This window comes from Strigops habroptila, chromosome 10 (genome assembly GCF_004027225.2).
Source record: "Strigops habroptila isolate Jane chromosome 10, bStrHab1.2.pri, whole genome shotgun sequence".
Classification (NCBI taxonomy): Eukaryota; Metazoa; Chordata; class Aves; order Psittaciformes; family Psittacidae; genus Strigops; species Strigops habroptila.
Genome location: NC_046359.1, coordinates 18,955,046 through 18,982,181, shown reverse-complemented (window position 1 = coordinate 18,982,181; position 27,136 = coordinate 18,955,046). Strand labels below are relative to the sequence as shown.

General features: G+C 36.5%; 1 protein-coding gene across 8 annotated transcripts in view; it reads left to right on the top strand.

Annotated features, from left to right (window-relative positions):
- The window catches only part of CEP170 (centrosomal protein 170), a 102,173-nt gene that overhangs the window by 56,087 nt on the left and 18,950 nt on the right, over positions 1–27,136 (top strand). For 5 of the 8 annotated variants that reach the window (XM_030499418.1, XM_030499417.1, XM_030499415.1 and 2 more), the window contains 3 exons: positions 8,547–8,696; positions 15,043–15,169; positions 18,415–20,244. In XM_030499418.1, the coding sequence (XP_030355278.1) occupies positions 8,547–8,696; positions 15,043–15,169; positions 18,415–20,244 (2,107 nt within the window). Of the gene's footprint in view, positions 1–8,546; positions 8,697–15,042; positions 15,170–18,414; positions 20,245–26,627; positions 26,679–27,136 lie in introns of all 8 variants that reach the window. The other 3 variants (XM_030499420.1, XM_030499419.1, XM_030499416.1) reach the window with 2 other exon arrangements.

The following is a 27,136-nucleotide window of genomic DNA, read 5'->3' as shown; positions in this document are numbered from 1 at the left end:
TTCCAAAATAATTTTCTTCAATTATGTTATATTCATTTAAATTTCCTGATAACTTTTTTTTTTTGCATCAGCAAAGTAATTTTGGATCTCAAATTCAACATACTGATTCCTAACCAAGTAAAACTTGAAAAAGAAGTACCAAAATCAAACCTCAATCTAGCTCTCAGTCATCTTCAAAAAGAATTATTGTGACCATTTAATTATTGTTTTAAAGTCTTTGTTGATGTAGATAGATCATAATAGTAATGACCTTGGTTTTAATGCACATTATATGCTATGCAAAGGGTATACATAAATATTATTCTGTTGACATAATCTCGAGAGTGTTTTCCTCTTGAAAGATTTGGAATAACTGATAATTTTGGAAGGAAAGCCATGTTGGTGTTCATGTAGACAGCAGGTTTTTCATTTTCATTTTCTACATCTTTCTGCTTATGGTGATAGTTATATTTCAGTTTGATTTCAGGTTTGGGTTTGGTTGGGGTTTTTTTTGAGTGTGTGTATGAATGGGAATCTATTCCAAAAGGCATTTATAATGGAAATGGAATCTCCTTACTCTTCTTCTCCCAGGGTATGTCTATTCATACCATATTATATTAGTGGCTAATCTGTTCTTCAAGAACTGTGTACTTCCGAATGATTTGCTGTTGTTACTTGAAGTGTTTATAAACTTGTTTACCAGATCTTGTCTTCTCTGTTGCAAACCTTAAAGTTTTATCAATAATCCTGCAGGTAGCATGAAACATTGTTTTAAGCATAAAATAAATGCTAAATGAAGAACTGGGTACTGTCAAGTTTAACATTAATGTTATGCTAAATATTTTGAAAGTAAGAGTGACAAAATCATCAGTAGGTATGTTATTACATTGTTACATTCTTATGTATGTCTAATTCTGTGAGATGTATAGACTAATTCAGATGTTTTCCATAATTCGCAAATAGTGTGCAGTGCACAGATTTTAAAGCATGGAGCCATATACCAAATCAAAATATCTTCTTAAGAAGTGCAAGGTTTATTAGAAAATGTATATCCTGAACTCTTTTACTAAAACTATTTTGGTCCAAAACCTTATATTTACAGTGAAAGTAGAGCAAGGAGGGGAAATGTTTTTCATTACAATGCTTAATATGCATGTTATTCTAACTCCTCTTGTTATGGGGTTAGCGTACATGTTATGGAACTCATCTTAGCAAATTTTTGTAAGATTGGAAATGACAAACTTCCTGAAAAGAATCAATACGTAGGGAGTGAGTTAGGAGGGGGGAAAAAACTATCTCAACATGTTTCAGTGACTGTTTCAGGAAAAAAGACAGGTATCTCTATTTTCAGAAAATGACTTTCAGATCTTCTGTCTTTTCACACCCTCTAGGTTTAATTGTTTTACCATTGCTTCAGCAATTTCTTATAGAAAGATGCCTTTTAGCCCCATGGAGTGTTTTGGTAGCAGAATGACCATATTGTATGACTACAATGCTGAAAAGGGAGTAGAACAGTTGAAGCCTACTAGGTCTTCTGAGCATATAAATTTAATCAAGAGTTCAGAGGATGTTTGGTTGCTTCTTCTTTTCTTCCAAGGGAAGCAGTCATACAGTCTTTGAACTTATTTTTTCCTTTTGAATTTGGAATTCTAAAGAGAATTCTCCACTGTAGCAAACAGGTACAAAATATGTATGCGTGTAAATATGTAACTGGTGCCTGGTAAGATGAAGTTATTAGACTTGGCATGTTGATCGTTTTCATTTGCTTATGTAGCTTTTTTTAGACCAGAGCATCTTACATCTGATTCTGTATCTTCAATATATAGTTAAAATGATATAAACAGCTTCTGTGAAAATCCATGGCTATTCATGAGATATGCCCTGCACAGAACACAGTCTGTTCGCCTGGGATGGCTAGGATAACTGCCAAGAACAAGCAAAATCTATTAAACTCAGATTTCTCAGAAGCAAGTTTGTTAAACACAGCTCTTGCAGTAGCTGAACACAAAGAGAGCTTCGGCACTGTGCTCTGGCTCATCGCGCTTTCTCAAAGGTGGGAAGAAGTTGTTTGCCTTTTGTCTTTTCTATCATCTGATCAGTAACTGACTTCTAATAACCCATTAACTGTATATTAAGAATGTCTGGACTGCCTTCTTTGGAAGAATTATGAGGAGCTCAGTCTGAACACTAAGCACAGCATTGCCAAGATGATCTGCGATATGGATCTGAAGCCTCTTCCATTTCCCTGCTCTCTGGAATCTTCCTGTCAGTCAAGCATCCTCTCAGTGTGGCTTATTTACACTTTCTTCTTCTTGCTTAGTACATCCAAACTGTGTCCAAATCCAGCTTGTGTTTCCAAGACTGACTGTATCAGTTCACAGCTCAGCTTCTGAAATATACTTTTATTTGACTTCCCTGACAATCAAATACACTCATCATCTTCCTTTCCTCTAAAAAGTTATGAAACATAATTGCTATTATGATTTACATTCCCATCACTTTACAGTGGCAAATATCTTATTTCCAATTTAATCACTTGCTCCTTGTTTTATTTACGTGGTCCTATCTTTAATGCACTGTCCAGTTATGTCTCCTTGTCCCTTACCTGTGCTCTGCTTTGATTTAGTTTGCTTTTTATTAAATCTTCATCTTTGAATTCCCTTTTGCACACTTTTCGGCTTTTGTTCTGCTTCTTGTGTACAGATTGCCTTCACTGAAACTAAGAGCATTTAAATCATCATCTTTTTCAAATATGTCTCGAGATTGTGGCTGTAACTGTTAGTAGGGTCTGAAAGAATTGAAGGAGAATTATTCAAATACAAGTAACTATCATTAATGGATAGGTGCCTAGTTACAGCTCTCTGAATTGCAACTAGAATCTTTATTTGTTGCTTTTCTGTTAATCTTACTAATATTAGTAATTACTGCATATCCTTTATATTAAGACTACAGTGGTAAGGCTACTGGGGAAACCTCAGAAACTCAAAAGTTTAAAACTAGATAGAATTCTTCAGATTTGTATTTTGAATAAGATTTATGCACTTAGTTTGTGTTAGTCCTCTTAGAAATGCTTTCTAATTCTTTGTGTAGTAAGTAGCTAATCCTTTTGATTCAGGAAAAATGGTTCATGTTGCCATTAATCTTTCTGATCAGTTTTTTTTTTTATTTCTAGAGTGTCTTATACATATCAATAAAAAAAACCCAGCTTCTGTGGTTATAAAGAATCATTATTTTTTGATAGCTAATCCCAAAGTTACCATACTGACCTCTAATATAGTTCATCTGTGGTACAAAAATTCACCTGTTGGGGAGCAGGGGAGGAGGAGAAGGAGGAGAGTGAAGACGACCAATTCCTGATCATGAAAGCTAGCTTGTGTTAAAGCCATGTTTCAGCTATGGTGACAGGTAGGTGTGCTATTAGTCATGAGCTGTTTTCACAGGGAAATGCATATAGGCTGCCAAAACAGATTACTCTGCTTTCTACAAAATTAGCCACTGCAGAAGAGGGCAAGGCACATGCTCAGACTTGGTCCTGTAGCTCATGTCCCCAAAAATACGCTAAGGCTTCTTGCAATGATTGCATCTTGTGTTACATAGATTTTGTTGATTCTTGTTTGTTATTGGATAAAAATTTTAAAAATTACTGGTTTATGTGAAGTTATATTTTCAATTACAATATTGGGAAAACTGTTGCTGAGATAAAGTGATTATATTTATTATTATCTACGTTGAGGTGCAATTGTTTTGCTATCAGTTATTTCATACTTCACATTTGTACATATCAGGCTGAGTTTGCATTCCAGCAAGTAACATCATGATGCTTTGGGACTTCTTGTATTTTTAGCCTGGTGTTTTGTCCCTTTCTTTTACTGGTCAAACCACAGAATGTAAATGGAGTATCACAGGGGAGTCTTTGGAGAGCTTACTGTTCATTGCTCTGAAATTGAAATGTATGTGTCAGGAACTCTGTTGTCCCCTGCTGATTTAGGAGACTTTATTATATGTCAGCCATAGTGTTAGCAGTTCAGCAATAGAGAAATTAAGGGATTTCCCTTTGGGCTTTCTCAAGACTGACTCTTTGAGCTAGAACGCTAACCTGAGATGCTAAGTTATTATCTAGGATCACTGTTACTAAGGATTGTAGGATCACATAACCTGGAAAGGACCTTAGAACGTCTCTAGTCCAACCCTGTGCTCAAAGCTGGACCAGCTTTGAGGTCAGACAGGTTGCCCAGGACTTTATGCATTTGGGTCTTCACGCTCTACAAGGACAGAGACTTGCTTGGCTGTCCTCGGAGTGAAAAAGCTTTTCTTTATATCCTGTCTGAACCTTTCTTTTTTCAACTTACATGAGTTATCCCTTGTCCTCCTGCCATGCTCCACTGTGATGAGTCTGGCTATCATCTTGATATGCTCCCCATAGGTACTGGGGGCTGCTGTTAGGCACCCCCAAAGTCTCCCTTCTCCAAATTGATCAAGTACAGCTTCCCCAGCCTCTCCACACAGGGCAAGTGCTGCAGCCTTGGCCATCTTGGTGGGCCCTGCTGAGATCCCTCCAGTTAGACAATGTCTCTCATGTACCAGGGAGGATCAAAACTGAATGCAGTCTGACCTGTTAGTCCATTTATTTAAGAGGTCAACTGGATTGCAGGTTAAAACAAAATTATGTTAACTACATTTCATAAATGAGGCTTGTTCTTTCTACAGCAATGTTGTTGTTCCCTTGCTGTTCAAAATGTCCTGATTTGCAATGGAAATTGTTTCATGCTTCATAACAATAAAGTAGTTACTTTTAAACGCCACCACCACAGCTTATACAATGTTTCTGACAGTTCCGCCACTACAGCCATGTGGCAGAGACCTTGCAGGAATCCCTTGTAATGGTGCAGATTGGTACAGTGCCTAGATTTTTCCCTGACAGTCAGATTTCAGGGATTCTGGGAAAATTATTATCCTGGTTTTTGGGGTTTTTTTTCTGTTTGGTTGGTTTTTTGTTTTTGGGGGGGGGGTTGGTTGGTTTGTTGGTTTGTGTTTGGTTGGGTTTTTTTTTGTAGGTTTGGTTTTTTTTTGGTTTTGGGTTTTTTTTTTTGGTTGGTGTGGGTTTTGCTTTTTTGTTTTTTTGTTTTTTGTAGCAAACTTGAAGCATTCAGGATGAAATAATCTAGTCTTTCTGCTAAAATACAATTTCATAAAAATAGACAGAGTAGGGCAGAAAAGTAGCTTTCCAGAATGATTGCTTGTAGGAAACTGTTAGCTTGGAAATACCTTTCTCTGGTAGTTTGGTTTTTAAATGACTTCTATTTAAAGAAATAGCATTAATATCTGTTTTAAAAAAAATTAAAAATCTAGGAATTGTTTTCTTCACAGTACATACTGCTACCTAAGTTAAAAAATATATGTATTACTCCTCAAAGCTCAGACTCTCTCTAAAAATGCATGATTTTGTGAAAGTCCTTATTGTTTACAGTGATACAAAATAGTGTAGAAGTTTTATGAAACTATTTTTTTCACTGATAGCTGTGTGCTGGATGTGTGTGATTTGAGGTGGTTAGGAAGGTTCTTGAAGTCTTAAATGAACACATAGAACCCTTGTACCTCATTTATCAAAAATATAACAAAAAAGGCATTCTTCTCATGTTTCAAACAGCTTGCTGTGTCCCAACCTGTATTGTGGAATTTGACTTTGTCTTTTTCTTCCCTAAAATACAGTTAATCAAAATACATGTGGTAGTTGCTTCTGTTTAAAGCTGTAGCTGCTGCTTCTGAAAAAATACAAGCTTTACAGAAAGAAACTTCAGTCTTTTTATATAAATATATATAAAAGATGCAGCGATGGGTGTCATCAGCATTTCCTCAGGATTTTTTTGGTTTGGTAAAGTTATCTCCTAGATTTCCCTAAATGACTTTGAAATCATGAAGATACTTAAAGAACAGAGTCAACTGAAGACTTGGAAGCCTTGAAGAATATTTTTCAGTATTTGTAGGAAGATAGAGAGGTCTCTATCCATTCAGGCTTCAATCACAACAGCCCATTGTTTGCACACATACCTTATCAGAACAAACTATAAAGTACAAATTGCATTTTCCTAAATGGTAGAGAGATGATATCCAGCATAAACCTTAAGGTTATACCATGGCTGTTTCTGGTGAGGCTCTATTCTCATTATTTAGTGAACAGTGTACTAAGTGGAATAGTGATCCTGAAATTCTGATGGTATTCATTTTCTGCAGACATGTGACAGGTGTGTAAGAGATATTGTCAAACACTAAACATGAGTTGTTTTGGTTTTTGCATAGGTTTTTATATTTAAAGTCTTAATTATGCATTAATGGCATTGTTTTCAAAGGGGTTTCATATATCTCACAGTTTTGAAACTTAGTCTTTTGGGCTAGGTCACACTTGTGTGAATCTTTTCTTTCTTGCTAAGAAGAAGAGCTTTACAGTTGTGTGGCCATGGAACTTAGGGCAGGTGCATGCACGTACCGGTCCTCCCAGGTGTGGAATGAATGTGTAGTGCAAAAATTTACATTTATTGAAGGAGATGCTTTCCCTTTGTAATAGTAGTGTCACCAGATGTCTTGCTTATCTCTTCTGGCCTGTAATATCCCCACTATATATACAGAGGAGCATTAGGAGTAGTATTAGGAGGTAAATCTGTTACTTGGGTCTTACTGCTACCCATATTACCTTTCACAGTAAAAATAGGCAATATTCTAATTTGGTCTTGCAGTAATTTCAGTAATAGAACAAAAATAGCAAAATTTGCTTAAATAGCATTTCAGTACTAGAAAAGGTAAAAATGAAAGAAGCCATGTGTGCTGTTGTTTGTGATACAAGTCAAGGAATTTGACATGGTAAATGAATGTGCCACCAGGTAATAATATGAAGCAATTTACAGGCAGCAATTTACTCCTGCAGTCCTGATTAGATGGAAGTGTTGAATTTATATTTTTATTCAAGTGCTTATATGATAAAATCAGAATTTCCTTTCATTTAAAGGAACATGTAAAACTCTCTAGTCAATGAACTACGTTAAACAGGAAAAAACTGACTGCAGAATAGTGGTATATTCAAAGAAAGGAGGCAGTGGACAATAACCGGTTTGTATCTTCAAAAATTGCCACAACTGTACAAATCAAAAGTATATCTAGACATGATTCATGTATAGATTGAAAATTTGGGAGCATTGCCTGAATTTTAGAATTGCAGAAAGCATTTGAAAAAGCTTCCTCAGTTATAAATGTATAAATGCTATAGCAACATCTTACTGGACATTTAGAAGAGCATAAGCAGAGGTTAAATAACAGGGTGCCTAATTTTAAATTTTTTTCCTTCATCTACTTCTCAGACACTAAAATCCATTATTGTTTGTGGCCATCTAGTGGTGAATCCATTTAAAATACACTAAACTTGTTCAGATTTTTAATAAACCTCTGGCTTTGCTGTGCAAAACTGAATTACAGAACAGTTAGGGGGAAAAAATAATTCTGTATATCTTTTTGTCCTTTGCACTAGCAGTATTTTTTACAGGAGAATAACCTCCATGAAAGTAATTTCCTTCTTTCATTATCTTTGTCTGTCTCTATGACAAAACAATTTTTGATTTAGCAGCAAGTTTTAATCTGTGTGTGGGTTTCAATTTTTATTCTGTAATTTTTTTTAATGCCCAAGTTCTTAGTAGTAAAGTAGTGAATTTAATGCCTAGGCAGAAATTGATAGATTTTATGAATTTTTTCCAACATACAAAATATTCTCTAAAATATCTTTGAAGTATGCATTGATTCTGAAAGCAATTCATGTTCCTTAGTATCTATGACTCATAAGAAATGTGATGGACAATATACTGGCTTTCCTGCTTAAGTCCTTATTACTAAATTGCCTTGGTAATAACATTTTTCTAGTACTTTTCTCTGAGCAATGGTTTTTAAATGTCATGGAAAAATTATTCTATCACAAGCAGAAAGGATTAATACAAACTTCAGTAGGAAACAGTGTAGTAGAGCAACTATGGCAAGTCACATCTTGAATGAGATGAGTCTACATGGCTTGTGAGACCTGGTGGACTTCTAACATCTGCTAAGTCCCTAACAAATTAAAAACTGAAATTTTGTTTGCATTAGAGAAACAATTCAATAAACATATTAATAACACATATAAGCATTTGTATTTCTTGTTTTCATTAGATAATAGCAAAAATGTAAAAATTTGGTGGTTCCAGTGATTGGTTTTTTCCTTAATTGGGAAATGGAATGTCAAATGGGTTTTGTAAAGATTTTGCCTTTACCTTTTGTTTCTTTCACCAAAGTGTCATTTTTACACATCTGACCATTCCAACTAGCAGTTCCTTGACTTTTCACAATGTTGAAATAGAGTTCTGCTCTTTTTTTAATTACTGTAGATATTTTTTCTATTTAATTTGTAGATTTCACCAAGATGACATATAAGCATAATACAGCAAAACCTATTCAAACTCACTATCCAGCATGCCACCATCCATCCATTAACATTGAACATTGTATGAGGATGGTATTGGGTTAATGTATGTAATGGTTTGTTTCGTTTTCAGGTATTTGGAGTGGATGACAGCCAGGATTATAATAGGCCTGTTATCAACGAGAACCAGAAAGATTTAGTAAAAGATTGGGCTATAAATTCTGCTACAGTAGTGCTGGAAGAAAAAAGACCACTGAGTACAACTGGATTTCTTGACACAGAGGTAGAATTTAATTTTCGAAGGTCTTCTTTTTTCTTCCAATAAGAGAGAGCACTAATAACTGACCAGTAAGTGTTAAACAACAAACAAAGCCATGCCTGGAAAACATTAGCTCAGATCTATAAGTATTTTACTTTTCTTAGGCCTTTATTGCATTATCACAACTTCTCTGTCAGAGACAGGTACATCACATTGTGAAGGTTTTCAACTTTGCTGCCTTTCTATGTGCACTAACACCAGTGTATTGGAAATGTAGCAGGAGCTCCCTTACAACATCATATTGCAACATACATTTGTACAGCATACACTTCTTGTAAGTTATGCAGCAGAACCGAGGAAAAGATGATTATGTTTTATAGCCTAAAGCAAGTAACTATATTAAAATTCAGAAATAAGGTGTATGCATTTAATGCATGATACAAAGTCAGCTAGGAAGAAAATGGTGGATAATACATTTCAGTTTTTTTTGCAAAACCAGAGAGCTTCAGGTTTTTACATTCACAGTTTGAGTTCTCAAGTGAGATGCCACTCATGAGGAGCCACTTGCCTCGGAAGCAATATAATTTAATCAGTTGGTGAAAGATCAGGAAAAGGAAAATGCCTGTTCTTTATATATGACTCAGAATATGCACGCAAGCTAGATGTTAATTGTATTTCATATTGAAATCTTGGGTGACATTCTGATGTCGTTGTCATGGATAAACTATAACTTGAAATGTGTTGGGAACAGAACAGGCTCACACTGGAGCAGAATTAATCTGGTAACAGTAACGAAGCATACCACTCTTACTTCTACTTGCCATGGCAAACTGTTACTGAAGTATGATCCTGTAAATTAGCAAACTTCATAAATAAGCAAATTTTCTGGAATATATCAAGAGCTTAAAGTATAACTTTGTGTGCCTGCCATGTGAATACATTGGGTTTAGTATCTAGGAATCTCTTCCTCCTAGAGGAGGTCTGCTTTATCATGGTTGTATTTTAGCTGCTGTACAGTCTTGATACACTAAGTATGTTACTGCATCTAGATTAGTATCTTTGACTAGTTTCTCTAAGGTTGCTGCTTGGAGTAAATCATTGCCATACAGCATGATCATATTATGTGGAAGAATTTGACAAACTTTGGCTTTCACCTTGCTTCTTTGCATGAATCTATAACTACAATCTCTCTCTTGTTTTTTATGGCTTTTGGAGCATTCAGCTTTTTTGTGCTGTATTGGTTTTCAAGGGTATTAAAAGTATTTCTATAATTTCTATAATTTTATAAGCAGCAGAAGAATATATGGTTTATTTTATTAACATAATCTAGCTTTCCAGGTGTCATATTTTGCAAATAACAGGTTTTAATTTTAGAAGACTGAGACTTCTGCAATCATAGGGCAGGTGTAAGAATCCTTCTGGCAGTGGCATACTAAAACTTGCTTTGATTTAGGTTGAAATTGCAAGAATTGTGCCTTTTTATTACTGTGGATTCTTTGCTGAATACAAAGGTTTACTTATATTAGGAAGGGAATGGGTTATTTGGCATAGTCTTAATTTACAAGATAATTACAAGTGATGATGGGAAAAAATTAAAATTGTTCAGTTGGTAAAGGATCAAAACTGACAGAAACAATGTGTATATACAAAGAATTAGTGTAAGAAGAGGACAGCTGAAGATGGAAAAAAGCTTAGCAGAGAAAGTTAAAAATAGAAGTTGGTTGATACATACGTAAAAGAGAAGCTAATTCACAAAAAATCCAAAAAATAAAGGTGTGTTTTGTAGTATCATAGTGGGAAAACAATAATGAGAATAACTCTTGAGAGAATATTGTAATATTTCAAGTCTTATTACTAAAACTTACACTCAGTTTGTTTTATCATTATAAAGGGAGAGAGAGAGGCAAGCGTGTTTGATTAGTAAAGTATGTGGTTATCATGTTCTCATTATGTACAAACTTTTCTGCTTTTGGTTTTTGGGAGACATACTGCATTATCAGGCTGCAGATCATAAGCTAATAAACCTTGTTGCATATCTTGGCTAAATAGTCAGGTAATCTCAGGGTAGCTCAGTGTTCGAGACTTGCATCCACAGATTCTGCGTAGACCTTCTTCCAGCTGCCCATCACAGTTGTACCTATAGATGTACTATTTAGCAGAATGAGGCGAAATGTAGAATATGATTGACATAGAAAAAGCAGAGAATAAAAATTTAAGATATTTCAATTCAAGAAAATGGAAAAGGTGGCATGGGAAATTATGAAGATCCTATAAAAACAGTTTCTGGGATTGAAAGATTATTCTGAACTTAAATATCTTAACTTTACAGGGTTTGTGAAGTATCGTGAATAACATGTTTGGAAAGAACCTTAAAGACTGCTTTTCTTAAAAGGAAATTCTCAGCTTTTCCTTTGATATGACAAGCTTTGGTACTTTGGAGTAGTCTATGTCATGAGACTAAATGTAATGCAGGGTGCATGTCTGACACAGTTGGATTGAGCCTGCATGCACTGGTTCTTGCCTTTTCAGTGATTACAGATAGGCAATAAAATACTAAATCCATCTATTTAAAATGTTTAAATGTTTTTATTTTCTATATTATAAGCTGCCACTTGCCAACCGAGGTAAGTGTGATTTAAGAACAAAAATTCAATAAGATAGATAACAAAGAGAATGTTGTTGTTGTTATTTATTCTTACTATGTAAACTTGATTAATAAAAACACTGTAGACATTTGGGCTCTGATTTATCCATCCAGCTTCCATTTAATTTTTAGTGGTCAGTTGTCTGTGCTAACCACAGTTCTTAAAAAATGTACCTGCTTTAACAACATTATCTTTGATGTGCTTCTAGGGACATACCTGGTTTTTGTTTGGTTTGTGTTGGAGTTTTTTAAAATTTTTGATAAGGTTGCTGCACATTTAGAAACCTGGTTCCGCATCTGCAGGGTCACCAGTGCCATTAACTACAATGTTCCTTTCCTGTTTTGAATGCTCATTTCATATCTTTCCCACTGAAGAGAAAAGAAATAATACTGCTGACATTCTGAATACTTTGATTTGTGTAAATATTTGTTATATTGCTTTTTAGAAGCTGAGAACTGCTGTGTGTATTCAGAGGCTCTATTTCCTTTTGTTTGTCCTCTCTAATTACACTAATTTCCTGCCCTTCTGTAGAGCAAGCCATTTGTTCTGAAGTTTGATGCTTACTTTTTGTTTGAACTTAGGTGCTCTACTGAAACATAGAAAAATTCTGTCACTAGTATCATGTGCCTATGAAAAGGCAAATATGACCCTTGGAACAATGTATTGTTAAGTAGAAAAGGGCAGCGTTGTTGCCGTGGTGGAAAGTGTTGGTGAAATTTCCTCTGAAATAGTGGCCATAGAATTGTTAGCAGTCTTGATTAAGAAGGGTGAATACAAGATTAGAGAAGGTACAAAGAGGACGACTCAGATTATTAAGGGCATAGAGATTGACTTTACAAGAGTAGATTGATACAATTCATTTAGTATAGCAAAGTAGTGGTTAAGATGGATACAGTTGCTGGGGTTTGCTGTATAAGAGGAGTAAATGCGACAGAAGGAAAAAGAGCTATTTGAGATAGATGTCAGTGTTGTTCCAGGAACAAATGTGAAGACGTTGGCTATAAAGAAAGTGAGCATGGAAATTTGAAAAAAGATCGTCAACCCTGAAGGAATATGGTCCTGAGGCAGGTAGATGAGGAGGCACTAAAAGAACTGCTTTCAAGACGACACTTCAGTTTATGAAAGGATGGCATGTTACAATTCTTACAACATGAGATGGCTGGAGTATGTGTCTGAAAGGACTTTTTTTTTTTTTTTAATTCAGCTTGTTGAAATTTATTTTAAAAAAACCCTATTTTTTGCTTTGAAATGCCAAGTATGGAGTTGCTTCCAGGTGTCCTGTGTGTGCGCTGTGAAGTTTTTTCAGATGTAGAGCCTGAAGCCCTAAATCTTCAGGCTGGAATAATAAATCCACAGAAATCCATTGGTCCATTTAATGAAGATCTGTTAGTCCAATTTAGTTTGTATATGCAATAAGCAAAAGGGAAAGCGGTCTTAACACGGAAGTTGAAATGTTGGTATATCTTACATGAACCCAGGTTTTCTGAAAGACTAGGAAATTCTTTTGGTATTCAAGAGAAGATTTGGAGGATTGCTTACTTTCCTGTAAATGGATATGGATTATAGGAAGAACATTAGGATAACTGAATGTGACCTTTTTTAATGTGTGTTTTATAAACCTTTCACCTTTCGTATGTGCTTAAACTACTATCAAAAGAAACTGCTTTTCATAGCTCTGTTTTTTGTGCTTTAGTACATAGATTTGTCAGAGTACACATTTACATCCACTGCTAAGTAGAAAACTTTTTCTTTTTTTTTTGCAGTGTGGTTATTTTCAGAGAAAAGTATTATGTTGCTTTACTACAGTTAATCTGCAAAATCTTAATATATTTCTCTATTGTGAAGTAGATTTCTAATACATGTCATATCTCTGTCTCTGGAATTGGCTAGGCAGTACACAAGGAACTGGTTGGTGTTTTCTGTAGCAAAGGTAGTGGGGATGTCTATCATATTTGGGTTTGGCTGTAATTAATAGGTTTGTTGAAGATGGAAGGTCACTAGTACAGGCAGGAAATAGAGAAGGTTTAGAGATATGAAAGAAAAATGCGGCTTCAGCAGTAGTTGTCAATCCATAAATGCTGCACATATTTGCGTAGGGGTTTTGTAATATTCTTTCTAGGACCCTTTTCCTTGCATTGTGTTCAAAAATGCCAATAAATAACAGAAAGAGTTGCCTCCGTTTGCTGTTATTAAACTTGAATTTTATAACATTTTGATTCTAAGAAATGAATTCACAATGTGGAAATTTACATAATAATTCAAATAAATTATTTGGTGTGTCTCTGATTTACTACATTCATAATATTCTAGAAGAGATTTGTGATGTTCCACTTGTGTGCATTAATGAGGGTGATTCATTTGATCAGGAGAAATGCAAGATCATAAATCCAAGTCTTCTTAAATGTCTAAGTCACTTTTAATTTGAAGGAAGTTACACCAGATGACATTGTTCACCATTCCATTGCTGCTAAATAAATCTTAGAAAATTTATTGAGTTCCTGGTCAAAGACTAGAATCCCAGAGTGGCCAAGGGTTTAGGCAAAAATCAGCATTTTGAATAGTAGTGCCAAAATATGAACAGGCAGCAGAGTTTCAGGTAACTTTTGAAATACAAATCTCCTTATGAAGCAACTTACTGGTATCTCCATGTCCTTTCCATCTCTTTCGTTGGTCTTGAATTGTGATTTCTCGTTTGACTTGCCTGTGGTTATGTAACTCCTTTGGAACTGTAGTCAACAAGTTCTGTCATTTGCAGTGCTTTGTCTTTTGAGTCCAATAAATTAGACTATGTAAACTTCTATATAGCCTTTGACAGCGTACAGCCCACATGTGCATGTGCAGGTGCACATATATATACATCAACAGTTGCCTGCTGTCTTTTTGGGGAGATGTGATTGAGAGAAACTACAATATATCGGATAAAACAGTAATATTGCATTAAATTTGGAAATAAGGGTGCTTTTCTGTTTTGGTTTGTTTGTTTGCTTTTTAATTACTGAAGATACTATAACAACACAAGATAAGAAGATGGCTTAATTTTATATTTATTTTTTTTTACATTTTAAAACTTTTTGAGGGTTCAAAAGACTTACTGTCAAGGAAGTAAGTTAATTTCCTTTCTAGGTTGGCCGCAAAAAAGGATCCGATACTGATTACATTGACTTCACAGTTACCCGGTAGGATGGATTAAAACTAATTGTTGCTTCCATTTTTTTTGTTTGGGCTAAACAAATAATCTGATTTTCCTTTCCTTTCCATCATAAGTTATCTTACTCTTTTAGTCCTTAAGGTAGTCTTTCTGTAATGAAGTAAGTATAATAGTTAATCTGGACAAGGAGGTCTTCTAAGCTGGTAAAATGTCACTTTCTTGACTTGCTTAAACACATTTTTAAAGTTAACACACACACTCCCACACCCCATTCCTGCTTTTTTGAGCTGAGGACTGAAATAACCTTGTTTTAAAACTCATACCTTTGATATAGATTCTGATGTTTAAGAGTTCGCTGCACTAGGGTATGTTCTTTATTCAGTGCCAATTGTGCAGCTATATAGATTTTGTTTGTGTGCCGTTCTAGAGCTGGTAACTGTAAAACATGCCAAGGTAAACTCCTTCTTCAACTTCTTCCAGGGACATAGTGTCTGACATACCTATTCAGGAAAAACCTGGAAAGAGGGCATGCTTTTTATCAAACTGTTTTAATTTTTCTTCTTTTTTTCTTCCTTAGGAAGGTTCTTCTGCCCCTGGAAGTAAACGTTGGGTATCACAGTGGGCCAGTTTGGCTGCTAATCACACACGTCATGACCAAGATGACATCAGATTGGAGTCATCTGTGTCTCTTCCACTAGAAAACGGTACTAAAAGCTGTTCTTGTCATAATTTCTGCTGAAGAAACCAATGAAAGGGAGAAAAGAGTACCTACATAAACAGCTTTCTTACTCTTAGTATCTATTTTATTTTTTATGTTGATACTTGTAAATTGTGGTGGAGTTAACATACCTCTTCAATATAAAATGGACTAGTAACTACAAAGGGATGTCATGTTAATGAACGCTTCTTATTCTGAAAGTTATGTGCTGTTTAGTGATCAAGAAGTAACTAATTATTAGTTATCTACTACAGATATTTTTTTTCCTACAATTCCAGCATTTCCTCTTATTCCAGCTGAATTTAAAATTTTCAGCGTCAAAAAGAAGTTTAAAAGATCAGGGAAAAAAGGTATGGTTTAGAAGTAGAAATGCTTTTGTGTGTACACTGCTTCTGAAGATATAGTACTATCTACAGAACATGTACAATAACCTTTTGTTAGAAATTGGTGAGTAGACTAATTTTGTTTTCTCCTATAGTTTTCAGCACCTCTTTAGGGTTTTTTCTTTGTTTTCTTTCACCACAAAAAGTTACATTCAGAAGTGTAATGTGTGTTCTCTACTTTTTTGTTATAGCCGCTGTCTTTATATTTTTCAAGAATCTATGTCTGTTACAATTTCAGAGCAAGCGTCATCTTTGACCTATAAGTTAGTCTCTCAGGAGACTGCATTTTCAACTGATAAACCCAAATCTTTACTGCTCTCAGGGCAGAACCATGTGATTCTCTGCCCGCTTAGTCTGAAAACCTAGTCCCAGCACTATGCCCAGCAGTCAGGCCTATTGCAGAGAAAAATATTGCCTTAGTTCTTTGGTTTTTTTGCTGAGGACCCACCTTCTTGAGTCAACTCCATATCTTTTTCCTACTAAAGACTCTTTGAAATTCAAAAAATTAGTTACATGCTTAAATATATGTAAAAGATTGGATCTGGTAGGTCTGTCCGAGAGAAGTCAATCTTCATGGGTAGCAATCGTACTGATTTTCACTGAACCTCCACTTTTTTTATAATTTCTGAGAAAAATAGACTATGAATTAGAAAACCTTCCTTACATTTCAGAGATGCCACCTGCTTCTCAAATGAGTATCCTAACACGGATTATACAAAAAAAAAATGTGAGTCATTTTGCATTCTTCATCAAAGGTGTGGTACTGTGCAAAGAGAAAGATTGAAGGGCTCAGAAAGTAGCAAATATGTGTAATTGTACAATATTTACAACTGTATCCAAACAGCCAGTGCTGGTGCAAGCCTTGATAGAAAGATTCCCAACAGGGTATACAGAACTGTTGTTTATAGATCTCTCCTGGTGTAAAGTGAATTGACACATGTGTTAGTATGTATGTCACATTATGTTGCAACAACTGGTAAATAAACTGCAAAAACAATTATTTTCTATCCAAACACTGAAAGTCAGAGCAATTCATAGAGCAGTTCATATTATCTCTGTATGTGCTTGTTCCTGACAGTGTAACTGCTATGTTTGGTGAACAGGCAAGGAGGACACAGTTGTGATGGAAAAATAAAATTTTGTTTCTAAAATGGGGGTATTCAGTATCAATTACTCCTTGCAACTGTTCATGGGATGGCCATATTTTTCTGCCTAAAGAAAAATATGTATCCACTAAGAATTCAATGAAAGCACTTTAGCAGTAGTATTGCATTCTTTTGATGCTTTTTATACATTTTTCAATATATTTCTATATCTACAGTGTCTTGTTTGGGTTAAAAACATTCTTTTTGCTTTCTCAACCATAGTAAATGCTTCATGAGTAGGGCTTTTCAATACTGCTGAAAGAGTGTCTCAGGGGGAGAGGCTGTAGACCTTTGTTTAGACAAGACTTTGAGCTGTGGAACGGGCAAGTAGTGAGGAAAGAAGGGGATCTTACTCTATTCAGTGGCTTTGAAATCTGGTGTTGAATGTGTTTAGGAAGACCTGCTTTCCACTCCCTATTGTAATGGTATGCTGATACACCAGTGGTTTGTATTGTACCTATTTTAATTTACTGTGAGAATGTAAAAATTTTACATTCATATATACGGTCCAGTGTACACAGCTTGCTAAAAGAGAGTGATTACAAGGAGAGCATGTCTTACATAGCTCAAATTCTTTTATCTATAAAATGGAAAGTTTTCATATGAGAGCGATCCTAGCCCATATTATGAAACATACTTACTGAATTACAATGAAGCAGGAAAAAAATACCATAGTCCCTCTGTAAGAATGCCACAAATGTTCATGAAGTGTTTGCTTTTGCAATGTACAGCCACAGAGTGTCAGCAAGGTACTAAGTAGCCCAAGATGCTACACAAGCAGGCAATTGTTCAATTACAACCAACCTTATCCATGTTTGGGAAGAAATTCTGCCTGTTTGTAGTAGAACAGGAGGAAAGAGTGTTGTCCTCTGTTTGCACTCTTACGCTCCTTCTCAAATGACTCCTTCCCTTTTCCTGCAATATGCTAGTTTTCTGAAGTACACTTTCAGAAGATGGCCTTTGCTGTCCTGTTCATGTCTCTGTGATAAACCAGAAATGATTCATTGCAGTAATTGCGTTGTAACCGTTTAGACATTGCTTTCATAGAGACATGTTCTGTATCAGCACTTTGGATTGTGTAGAGTGAACTGTTCTTTTGTATGACACTCTAAACATCCTACTTCTAGTAATACAGAAATATTTTAATATATATTTAATCTCTTTTATCAGCAGATACCTGTTCTAAATTATGTTAGCACATGGCTTAGCTCAAGTTCTTTGTACAAAATGTATTGCAACAGTGAAATGAGATAATATAGCTAGTTACATGCAACTTTATAGTTTGGAGGTAGTTAATGTAATTCACAAACAGAATTTCCATTCTCTCATAAGAGGAGTGTTTCCACTCTTTCCTGTAAAGAGGAAATTATGCCAATAATGGGCTAAATCGGAGAAAGTCCAGCTCATGTTAAAGAACAAGAAAATTATTTTAAAAGTTTTCTACCCAAACAGCTTATAGGGATAGTCAAACCTCCATCAATGTACAGCCAATGTACTGTACAATGTACAGTAAAAATCAAGTGAGATTTTTAAGAACTTGTTAAATGTTTTTAAACAGATATTTGTCTAATTGATCCTGTTGTAGAACAGAGGGGTGCACTAACTACTTTTTTCAGTTGTGTTTTATGTTGGTACATTAGTCTTACCTTAATATTTTTACCTTGCTATTGAATGAATTCTCACTTTTTTTTTTTCATTTTTAGACACAGACATCAGTGAGTCCGGTATTTCCATTAGGAGCACTGGTTCAGCTGCTTCTATGACCAGCCAAGGTGAGCGAAAGAGGAGGACACTTCCACAGCTTCCCAAAGAGGAGAAAGTGAATGAAAGCTCAAAAGCAAAACCCACATCTCGTCAGAGATCAGAAATAGGTGAAAAGCAAGACACTGAACTTCAGGAGAAGGAAACTCCAGATCGTCCCTCAGATGCTGATAGCAGAAATGTAGCCAAGTCAAGCAGAACAATGAATGGTCTTTCACCCAAAGCTACTGGAGACAAAGTTTTTTCTTTCCCCAGCTCTTCCAGTAAAGAGAGAGTTGAAACTGGCAGAGAAACTTCTGTGGTGAAACAAGCTTTAGCAAAAATTCAACAACAAGAAAGAAAGGAGCAAGGACACTGGACACCCACAAAATTATCCTCTACAAAACCTGCTGCAAACCAAGTTGAGAAAGGTAGGGAGGAGATCACTATGTCACCCAAAACTTCAGGTAATCAAGACAAAACTCTTGGACACATTACAGATAAGGCAGAAATGAAGTTGGTGCAGAGTGAGGGAAAAAGAAGAAAAAATGAGGAAACTATGAAAGGACAAACTCCTAAACCATCTGGAGGAGAAAAAAAGGAATCTTCAAAACCATTAGTGAGGCAAGGTAGCTTTACTATAGATAAGCCTAGCACAAATATACCTATAGAACTTATTCCTCACATTAATAAGCAAAGTGGATGTGCTGCCCCTTTAGCGTCTGCAAACAGGATACGTGACAGAAGTGACTCAATGGACACTGATTCCAGTCTAGATACAACACTCATTTTAAAAGACACAGAAGCTGTAATGGCTTTCCTTGAAGCTAAATTGCGTGAAGAAAATAAAACTGATGAAGGTCCAGAAACTCCAAGCTACAACAGAGATAATTCCATATCACCAGAATCTGACGTAGATACAGCCAGCACGATCAGTCTTGTTACTGGTGACTCTGAAAGGAAATCCACGCAGAAGCGCAAGACCTTTACAACCTTATACAAAGATAGATGCTCCTCTGGTTCTCCTTCAAAGGATGTTTTAAAATCTTCTGCAACAAGTGCCAGAGAAAAGATGGAAAAGAAAACTAAAAGTCGATCTTCAGATGGTGGCTCTAGAGCTGATGCTCGCAAAGCTGTGCAGTCCAGTGGAAGAATGAGACAACCATCAGTAGATTTGACAGACGATGACCAAACATCTAGCGTACCTCATTCTGCCATTTCTGACATCTTATCATCTGACCAGGAAACCTACTCTGGCAAATCACATGGAAGAGTTCCTTTTGCCTCAGCAGATGAACTTTTACATTCCAAGATGGAAGGAAAGTCAGCTAAATCAAAAACTTCTTCTGTTGCATTTGGGCAGTCTAGTAAATCTACCACTCTTCCAAGACCACGTCCTACAAGGACTTCCCTCTTGCGCAGAGCACGGCTTGGTGAAGCCTCTGATAGCGAGCTTGCTGATGCTGATAAGGCTTCAGTGGCTTCCGAAGTGTCCACTACAAGTTCTACATCAAAACCTCCATCAGGGAGGAGAAGTATTTCCAGAATAGACTTACTTGCTCAACCCCGCAGAAATCGACTTGGCTCTTTATCAGCACGTAGTGATTCTGAAGCAACAATAACTAGAAGCACTGCCACATCTCGTACCCCAGAAGCTATTATCAGAAGTAGCGCAAGGCTAGCATCAGCAGGAGATAGTAGTAAAGTTTCTGCTAGAACTCGAGCCAATAGCATTTCTCGACTTTCAGATTCAAAATCCAAATCTTTGGCTTCAGCTCACAATTCTCCCTCAGGTACGTGACGTTATTTGAACTAGTTTTGTACAATATTTTGTTTTCATATGTGGATTTTTTTATTATAATTATTTTTTTAAGTATCAGTTCTTAAGAAACATTTGTTGAGTTTTAGTTGATGGAGACTTTCTCCATGGAGTAAGAGACTTTCTTGGCAGGGCTTGTGGACAGTTCTCATTTAAAATTATAAAAACAAGAAACTGCAATTCTTTAACTCTTTGGTTATTGTTTTAAGCTTGTAACCAGTAACAAAGAATTGCATTGAGGCATTTAGATGTGGCAGCATTAGTACAAAACCAGAACAGAGATCTCTTTACTCAAGCCACAGTTGTAGAAGTTCAGAACTACATAGAAGATGCAATATTTATTTGTAAGATAGGCTTGTAAATATGCTGAACAGCAAATGTTTCCTGGGGCATACGTAGGATAGCTATAATTTATAATTTAAGGTTAGCTTCCAGAACTACAAAAGTGAGAATTGTTTGGTAAAAATAATAAGGAAGATACAGAAAAATTAAACACAAACACTACCTAAATACCGTAAGGTTAAGTCATTTATATTAAAATGTTTGCCTTGCCTTGGAGTAGTTTCTGTTCTGTGTTCCAAATCTTGACAATTTTTGATTTCGTCATGATTTCCAAATCATGTTGATCTTCTTTTGTGTGGTAGTTCCTTTACTGTAATATTATCTTATGTATGGAAGGAAAAATCTGTGCAGTTGATTAATTTTAACTACTCTTCTGTTAGAAATGAACATAATACTTTTAGTGCAAGCACTGAGAAAGAGTGCCAGCTTTTTTACAACAGCAATATTAAATCAACCAAAACTAAAATGAGTTAAGTTTAAATAAGTGAACTTTCACGTGGAATGAATATCTAAAATTGATGACCTCTTGCTTTTTGAATTGTCATACTAACAGCTTGACTTTAGTATGACAATTATTTGAAGCTGATCCACAATCTAAGAAAAGTATAAATAGAATAGCTTCTAGTGTTGTGTGTTGCTACTGAGATTATATATTGTCCTTTATTCCTTCCCATTCAGACTTGATATAAACATCTGTGATAAATTTCCCACAGTCCCACTGCTGTTTTGGTGCTTGTATATCATAAATGTACCTTCTTAGGATTCTCAGCAGTGTTCATTCCCTGGCTAGGTATCTTTTGGCTGTTTCATTAGCTGAATAGAAATTTCTGTAGAGATACTAATGAGGCATTCACTGAACTATAAAGTTGAATCTGTTTAATATTATGACAGGTGTCTACAAAGATAGAATCATAGAATCATAGAATCGTAAGGGTTGGAAAGGACCTTAAGATCATCTAGTTCCAACCCCCCTGCCATGGGCAGGGACACCTTGCCCTAAACCATGTGGCTCAAGGCTCTGTCCAACCTGGCCTTGAACACCGCCAGGGATGGAGCATCCACAACCTCCCTGGGCAACCCATTCCAGTGCTTCACCACCCTCACTGTAAAGAACTTCTTCCTTATATCTAATCTAAACTTCCTCTGTTTAAGTTTGAACCCATTACCCCTTGTCCTACCACTACAGTCCCTAAGGAAGAGTCCCTCCCCAGCATCCTTGTAGGCCCCCTTCAGATACTGGAAGGCTGCTATGAGGTCACCACGCAGCCTTCTCTTCTCCAGGCTGAACAGCCCCAACTTTCTCAGCCTGTCTTCATACGGGAGGTGCTCCAGCCCTCTTATCATCCTCGTGGCCCTCCTCTGGACTCGCTCCAAGAGCTCCATGTCCTTTTTATGTTGAGGACACCAGAACTGTACGCAGTACTCCAAGTGAGGTCTCACAAGAGCAGAGTAGAGGGGCAGGATCACCTCCTTCGACCTGCTGGTCACGCTTCTTTTGATGCAGCCCAGGATACGGTTGGCTTTCTAGGCTGCAAGTGCACACTGCCGGCTGCTCTGAATCTCTTCTCTGCCCAGCCTGTAGCAGTGCCTGGGGTTGCCCCGACCCAGGTGTAGGACCTTGCACTTGGCTTGGTTAAACTTCATAAGGTTGGCATCGGCCCACCTCACAAGCGTGTCAAGGTCCCTCTGGATGGCATCCCTTCCCTCCAGCGTATCAACCGAACCACACAGCTTGGTGTCATCGGCAAACTTGCTGAGGGCGCACTCAATCCCGCTGTCCATGTCGCCGACAAAGATGTTGAACAGGACCGGTCCCAACACCGATCCCTGAGGGACACCACTCGTTACAGGTTTCCAACTGGACATCGAGCCATTTACCACAACTCTTTGCGTGCGGCCATCGAGCCAGTTTTTTATCCACCGAGTGGTCCATCTATCAAATTGATGTCTCTCCAATTTAGAGACAAGGATGTCATGTGGGACAGTGTCGAATGCTTTGCACAAGTCCAGGTAGATGACATCAACCGCTCTGCCGCTGTCCATCAGTTCCGTGGCTCCATCATAGAAGGCCACCAAATTGGTCAGGCAGGATTTCCCCTTAGTGAAGCCATGTTGGCTGTCACCAACCACCTTGTTGTTTTTCATGTGCCTTAGCATGTTTTCCAGGAGAAACTGTTCCAAGATTTTGCCAGGCACAGAGGTGAGACTGACTGGTCTGTAGTTCCCCGGGTCTTCCACCTTCCCCTTCTTGAAAATGGGGGTTATATTACCCTTCTTCCAGTCATTGGGAACTTCACCTGACTGCCAGGATTTTTCGAATATGATGGACAGTGGCTTAGCAACTTCATTCGCCAGCTCCTTCAGGACCCGTGGATGGATTTCATCAGGTCCCATGGACTTGTGCACATTCAGGTTCTTAAGATGGTCTCGAACCTGATCCTCTCCTACAGTGGGCCTAAGGTCTTCGTTCTCACAGTCCCTGCATTTGCTTTCCAAGACTTGGGTTGTGTGGTCAGAGCATTTGCTGGTGAAGACTGAGGCAAAGAAGTCATTAAGAACCTCAGCCTTCTCCAAATCCATGGTAGCCAGTTCTCCTGATAGCTTCTGGAGAGGGCCTACATTGTCCCTAGCCTGTCTTTTATTTGCTACGTATCTATAGAATCCTTTCCTGTTATCTTTTACATCCCTTGCCAAACTTAATTCTAGCTGGGCCTTAGCTTTCCTAACCTGGTCCCTAGCTTCTCGGGCAATGCTCCTGTATTCTTCCCAGGCCGCCTGTCCTTGCTTCCACCTTCTATAAGCTTCTTTTTTCCCTCTAAGTTTCCTCAGCAGCTCCTTGTCCATCCATGGAGGTCTCCTGGCCCTCCTGCTGCACTTTCTTCTAGTCGGGATGCAACACTCTTGAGCACGTAGCAGGTGATCCTTGAATATCAGCCAGCAGTCTTGGGCCCCCCTGCCCTCTAGGACTGTATCCCATGAAACCTTACTAAGGAGGTTCCTGAAGAGGCCAAAGATACAAAAAAAAAAAAAGTGAAACTTCAGAGAAAAACTCGGTCATTGTAAGATATCATTGGAAAAGTAGCATGTTTTCAATTTTAATTGAATTTTTAAATTGATGTGTGCAGCCTGAAAGGGTGGCAACATTAGGTCAGGGAAGACTGTCAGTTAAGACTGCTTCTATTTGTTTAGTAATTAACTCTAGTTCACATCGTGATATTGCTGTCACTTCGCTGCTGCTTATGTTTTTCACAAAACTATATATGGATTTTGAGTTTTGTGTCCATGTGAACTATTGCATTCTTCTTAAATTTTTCCCAGGTTGCTGCATTGAAATTGTTTGCTGCCTCTGTTCAAGGGAGTGGGTGTATCTTGCTCTTCCCAGTCTATTAGGCTATCACAGTCGCCTTTGTTAAACATTCCTTTCATTTACCTGCATTACACAAAGTTTACTGTAGCTTGTATAAAATAATACTCTGTTTTCAGGAGAGAAAAGATGCCATCTTCTCTTGAGCTACCCCAGCATAACAAGCTAGGTATTTTTAAAAGACTGTTCTTAGAAAAATCTACAGTAGAAATAGCTTCTGTCATAAAAAGTATCATCAGTTTACATATCAAAATCAGGGAGAAGCCCGTATCAGTGTAAAGGTGAAAAAAATCTGAAAGCAATTAATAAGGCAATCAGATACTTTCAAAACAAAATCATGGCATAATAGATCAATCAAGTCTTGTTACTAAGTAAAGAATATTTTTACTACTGTTTAGGATTTGGAGTTCTGGATTTTGTCTGCATCAGTAAGGTGATTGTATAATTTTTTTTTTACTGGTCTGTTGAGAGTATACATTTGGAAAATCTGAACTGCTTTAAAAGTGGCATAATCTTCTAGTATATGTAGGAGTGTGTGTATATGTATATATCTCCTATTATATATAGGCTACTAGTCAGTAATTTTCCCTTTAGCATGTTATAAAATGATGCTAATAATCACCCAACACATCGGTATTAATAATATTATTTATTTTATCCTTGCATAAACATATTTAAAATATATTTTAATGGAACGTGTTAATGCTATGCAATATATAAAAATAGAATGTAGCAGAAGCTTTTCAATCCAAAGCATATAATTCCTGAATTAATTTTGTTTCTAGAAATGTCAACAATTAACTTAATTTTAGCACTTTCGGAAATTACTAATGAAGTACCTGATGGAAGTGCATCAACTGTTTGAATGTGTTTTACTTCAGACACATTTAATCAAGGCATAACAGTGATGCACTTTCTTCTCTGCTTGGACCTAGAAAGACTAGAAAACGAATGATCATTACCAAGATAGATAGGATTTGTTGGTTTGGTTTGGTTTCTTTTCTTTTCTTTTGCCAGAAACCTGGTTGCTATTGTCTTCTCAATAGATATCAGTTAACATTACGACATTGTAGATCACTAACCATTGGCAGCAGAATCCTGCTTCTTAAATCCAGTCTATCAATCAAAGAGAAAATTATTTCCACATTTCCCAAATCTTTTTGAATGTTCAGACATACATCCCTGTAAAATAGGGGCAAAAAAACGTGTGGTCACTGGATTTTTTTATTGTCTTGTACTTCGTGTGGATGAATTGCAACATAATAGCATTCAAATTGTCAGAGTTGTCAGGAGGTCCATAATTTCCAAAATCTTTTTTAATCCTTGATACAGTTAAGTATTGCTTCCTTTTAAATGAGAGGGCAAGCAGATAAATGGAATGTTTTGGATCAGAATTACCCACATTAAAGTAATTACCAGGGTGATTCTGTGGTAGGAGGCTTGGTAACTAAGAACACTGTGAAGACACGTGAAGCAGAATTAGGAATTTTTTACCACAAGCAATGAAAGATTTAATCAAGGCTGAATCATCAAATAGCAGAGTGTGATCAATAAAAACAGAGAAGACCAAAGACCTTTTTTCACAATTGCAGAGGAAAATTGAACTTGATGTTACAGAAGGAGCTTTATTGGGAAAATTAATAATAGGATCAGACCTAGTACAAAAGTGCAACTGTAAAATTAAGCAGTGAGTCAGAGTAGAGAGACCTTGAACAACTAGTTGTGTTCAGCAGCTTTGCTGGCTTGCTGACCTAAATGTCATTGCAGGTAACTAGCAGATAAGTTGATCAAAGTTGGGGGGGTGGGGAGGGGGAAGAAAAAGGAAAAAAAATTGAACATGGAGGGAAAACAACCCTTATTCCAGGATCTTTGGAAAGGATGAACCTTGAGAAGGCAATGCATCAGTGAGAGTGTATTATGAGATGCTTAATGGAGTCTGTCCTCAGATCTTAAGTGTCCTGATTATGCTGTCCAAATCTTCCAAATTGCCAACTTAAGGTGCTGTCAACACGTTATACTTCTAGAGTAGTCCCCAAATTAGGTTGGTCTGCTGATTACTTTAGCCAGAGTTTTGGAGGCATTTTTTATTATTGGTACCGATACTCACAGTCTTTGCTGTCTAAGATAACTAATTGCATGATAGCTTTCAGAAATCTGCATAAGCTACAATGACATATTGGGGCTGCATAATTTAGAAATAGTATTAAACATATACATGCAAATATATTGCTAGCTTAATGGGAAACATGCTTGGATATTGCTTGTCATGAGTTGTACAACTTTGAGATTTTTACTGTTAAGCTTACAGTAACTTTTTCCCTATATTAATGAGAAACTCATTGATAATATGTAAACAAAAAACATTTTAAGGCCTTAAAATCTAATGACCTTAAAAAACGTAGAGGGGTTTTATGATACTATGTAGACAATTCTTATTGATGTTATTTCAGTTAGTGTCTCTGAAATGTTTAAGCTTTCGCAAAATTAGGTATTTTTGATTGAATGTATACTTTAAGAATCTTTTCCTAGAAAGTGCGGGTGGAAAAGAGGACCTAAGATTAATCTCATCAATATATATTTTTTTAAGCAAATGCTTCTAATCTGAATGTTTTAATATGAATTAACATGATAAAACACTATTTTGTACACAGAGAAATCCAAGCTTCTCCCAGACCCAGATCCTGATGTTGAAACTTACAGTGGTAGAGTACTAGAAATCAAATCTGTTTCTGATATTTCACTTCTCATTCAGTTTTTAGTTTTTAAATATATGATGACATATGCTCATTGTACAGTGCTGAGTTCCTGGGCTAGCTCACTTGAGAGATTTTAAGATAAATTTTATATTTACTTTGATGCATATAATTTGAACTGGGACAAAGAATTTAAACAAAAAATTATGCTAAAATGTGGGCCCAACTCATAAACTCTTTGGACTTTGGTCACCCATTGCTTGCATGCCATTGGTGGGGAAATGTGCTTTTTCTGCTTATGTTCTACTTCCCTAAGATTAAGACAAATTTGAAACCTCTAAAAAGAGAAGAGCAAGTGACTGGAGAGACATTTTTATTTTCTTCAATAAAGTTATTAAAAAAATTAGTAGATTTGGACTTGATGTGAAGCCCACATTTAAACATGAAGAAAATTACAGCAGTATATC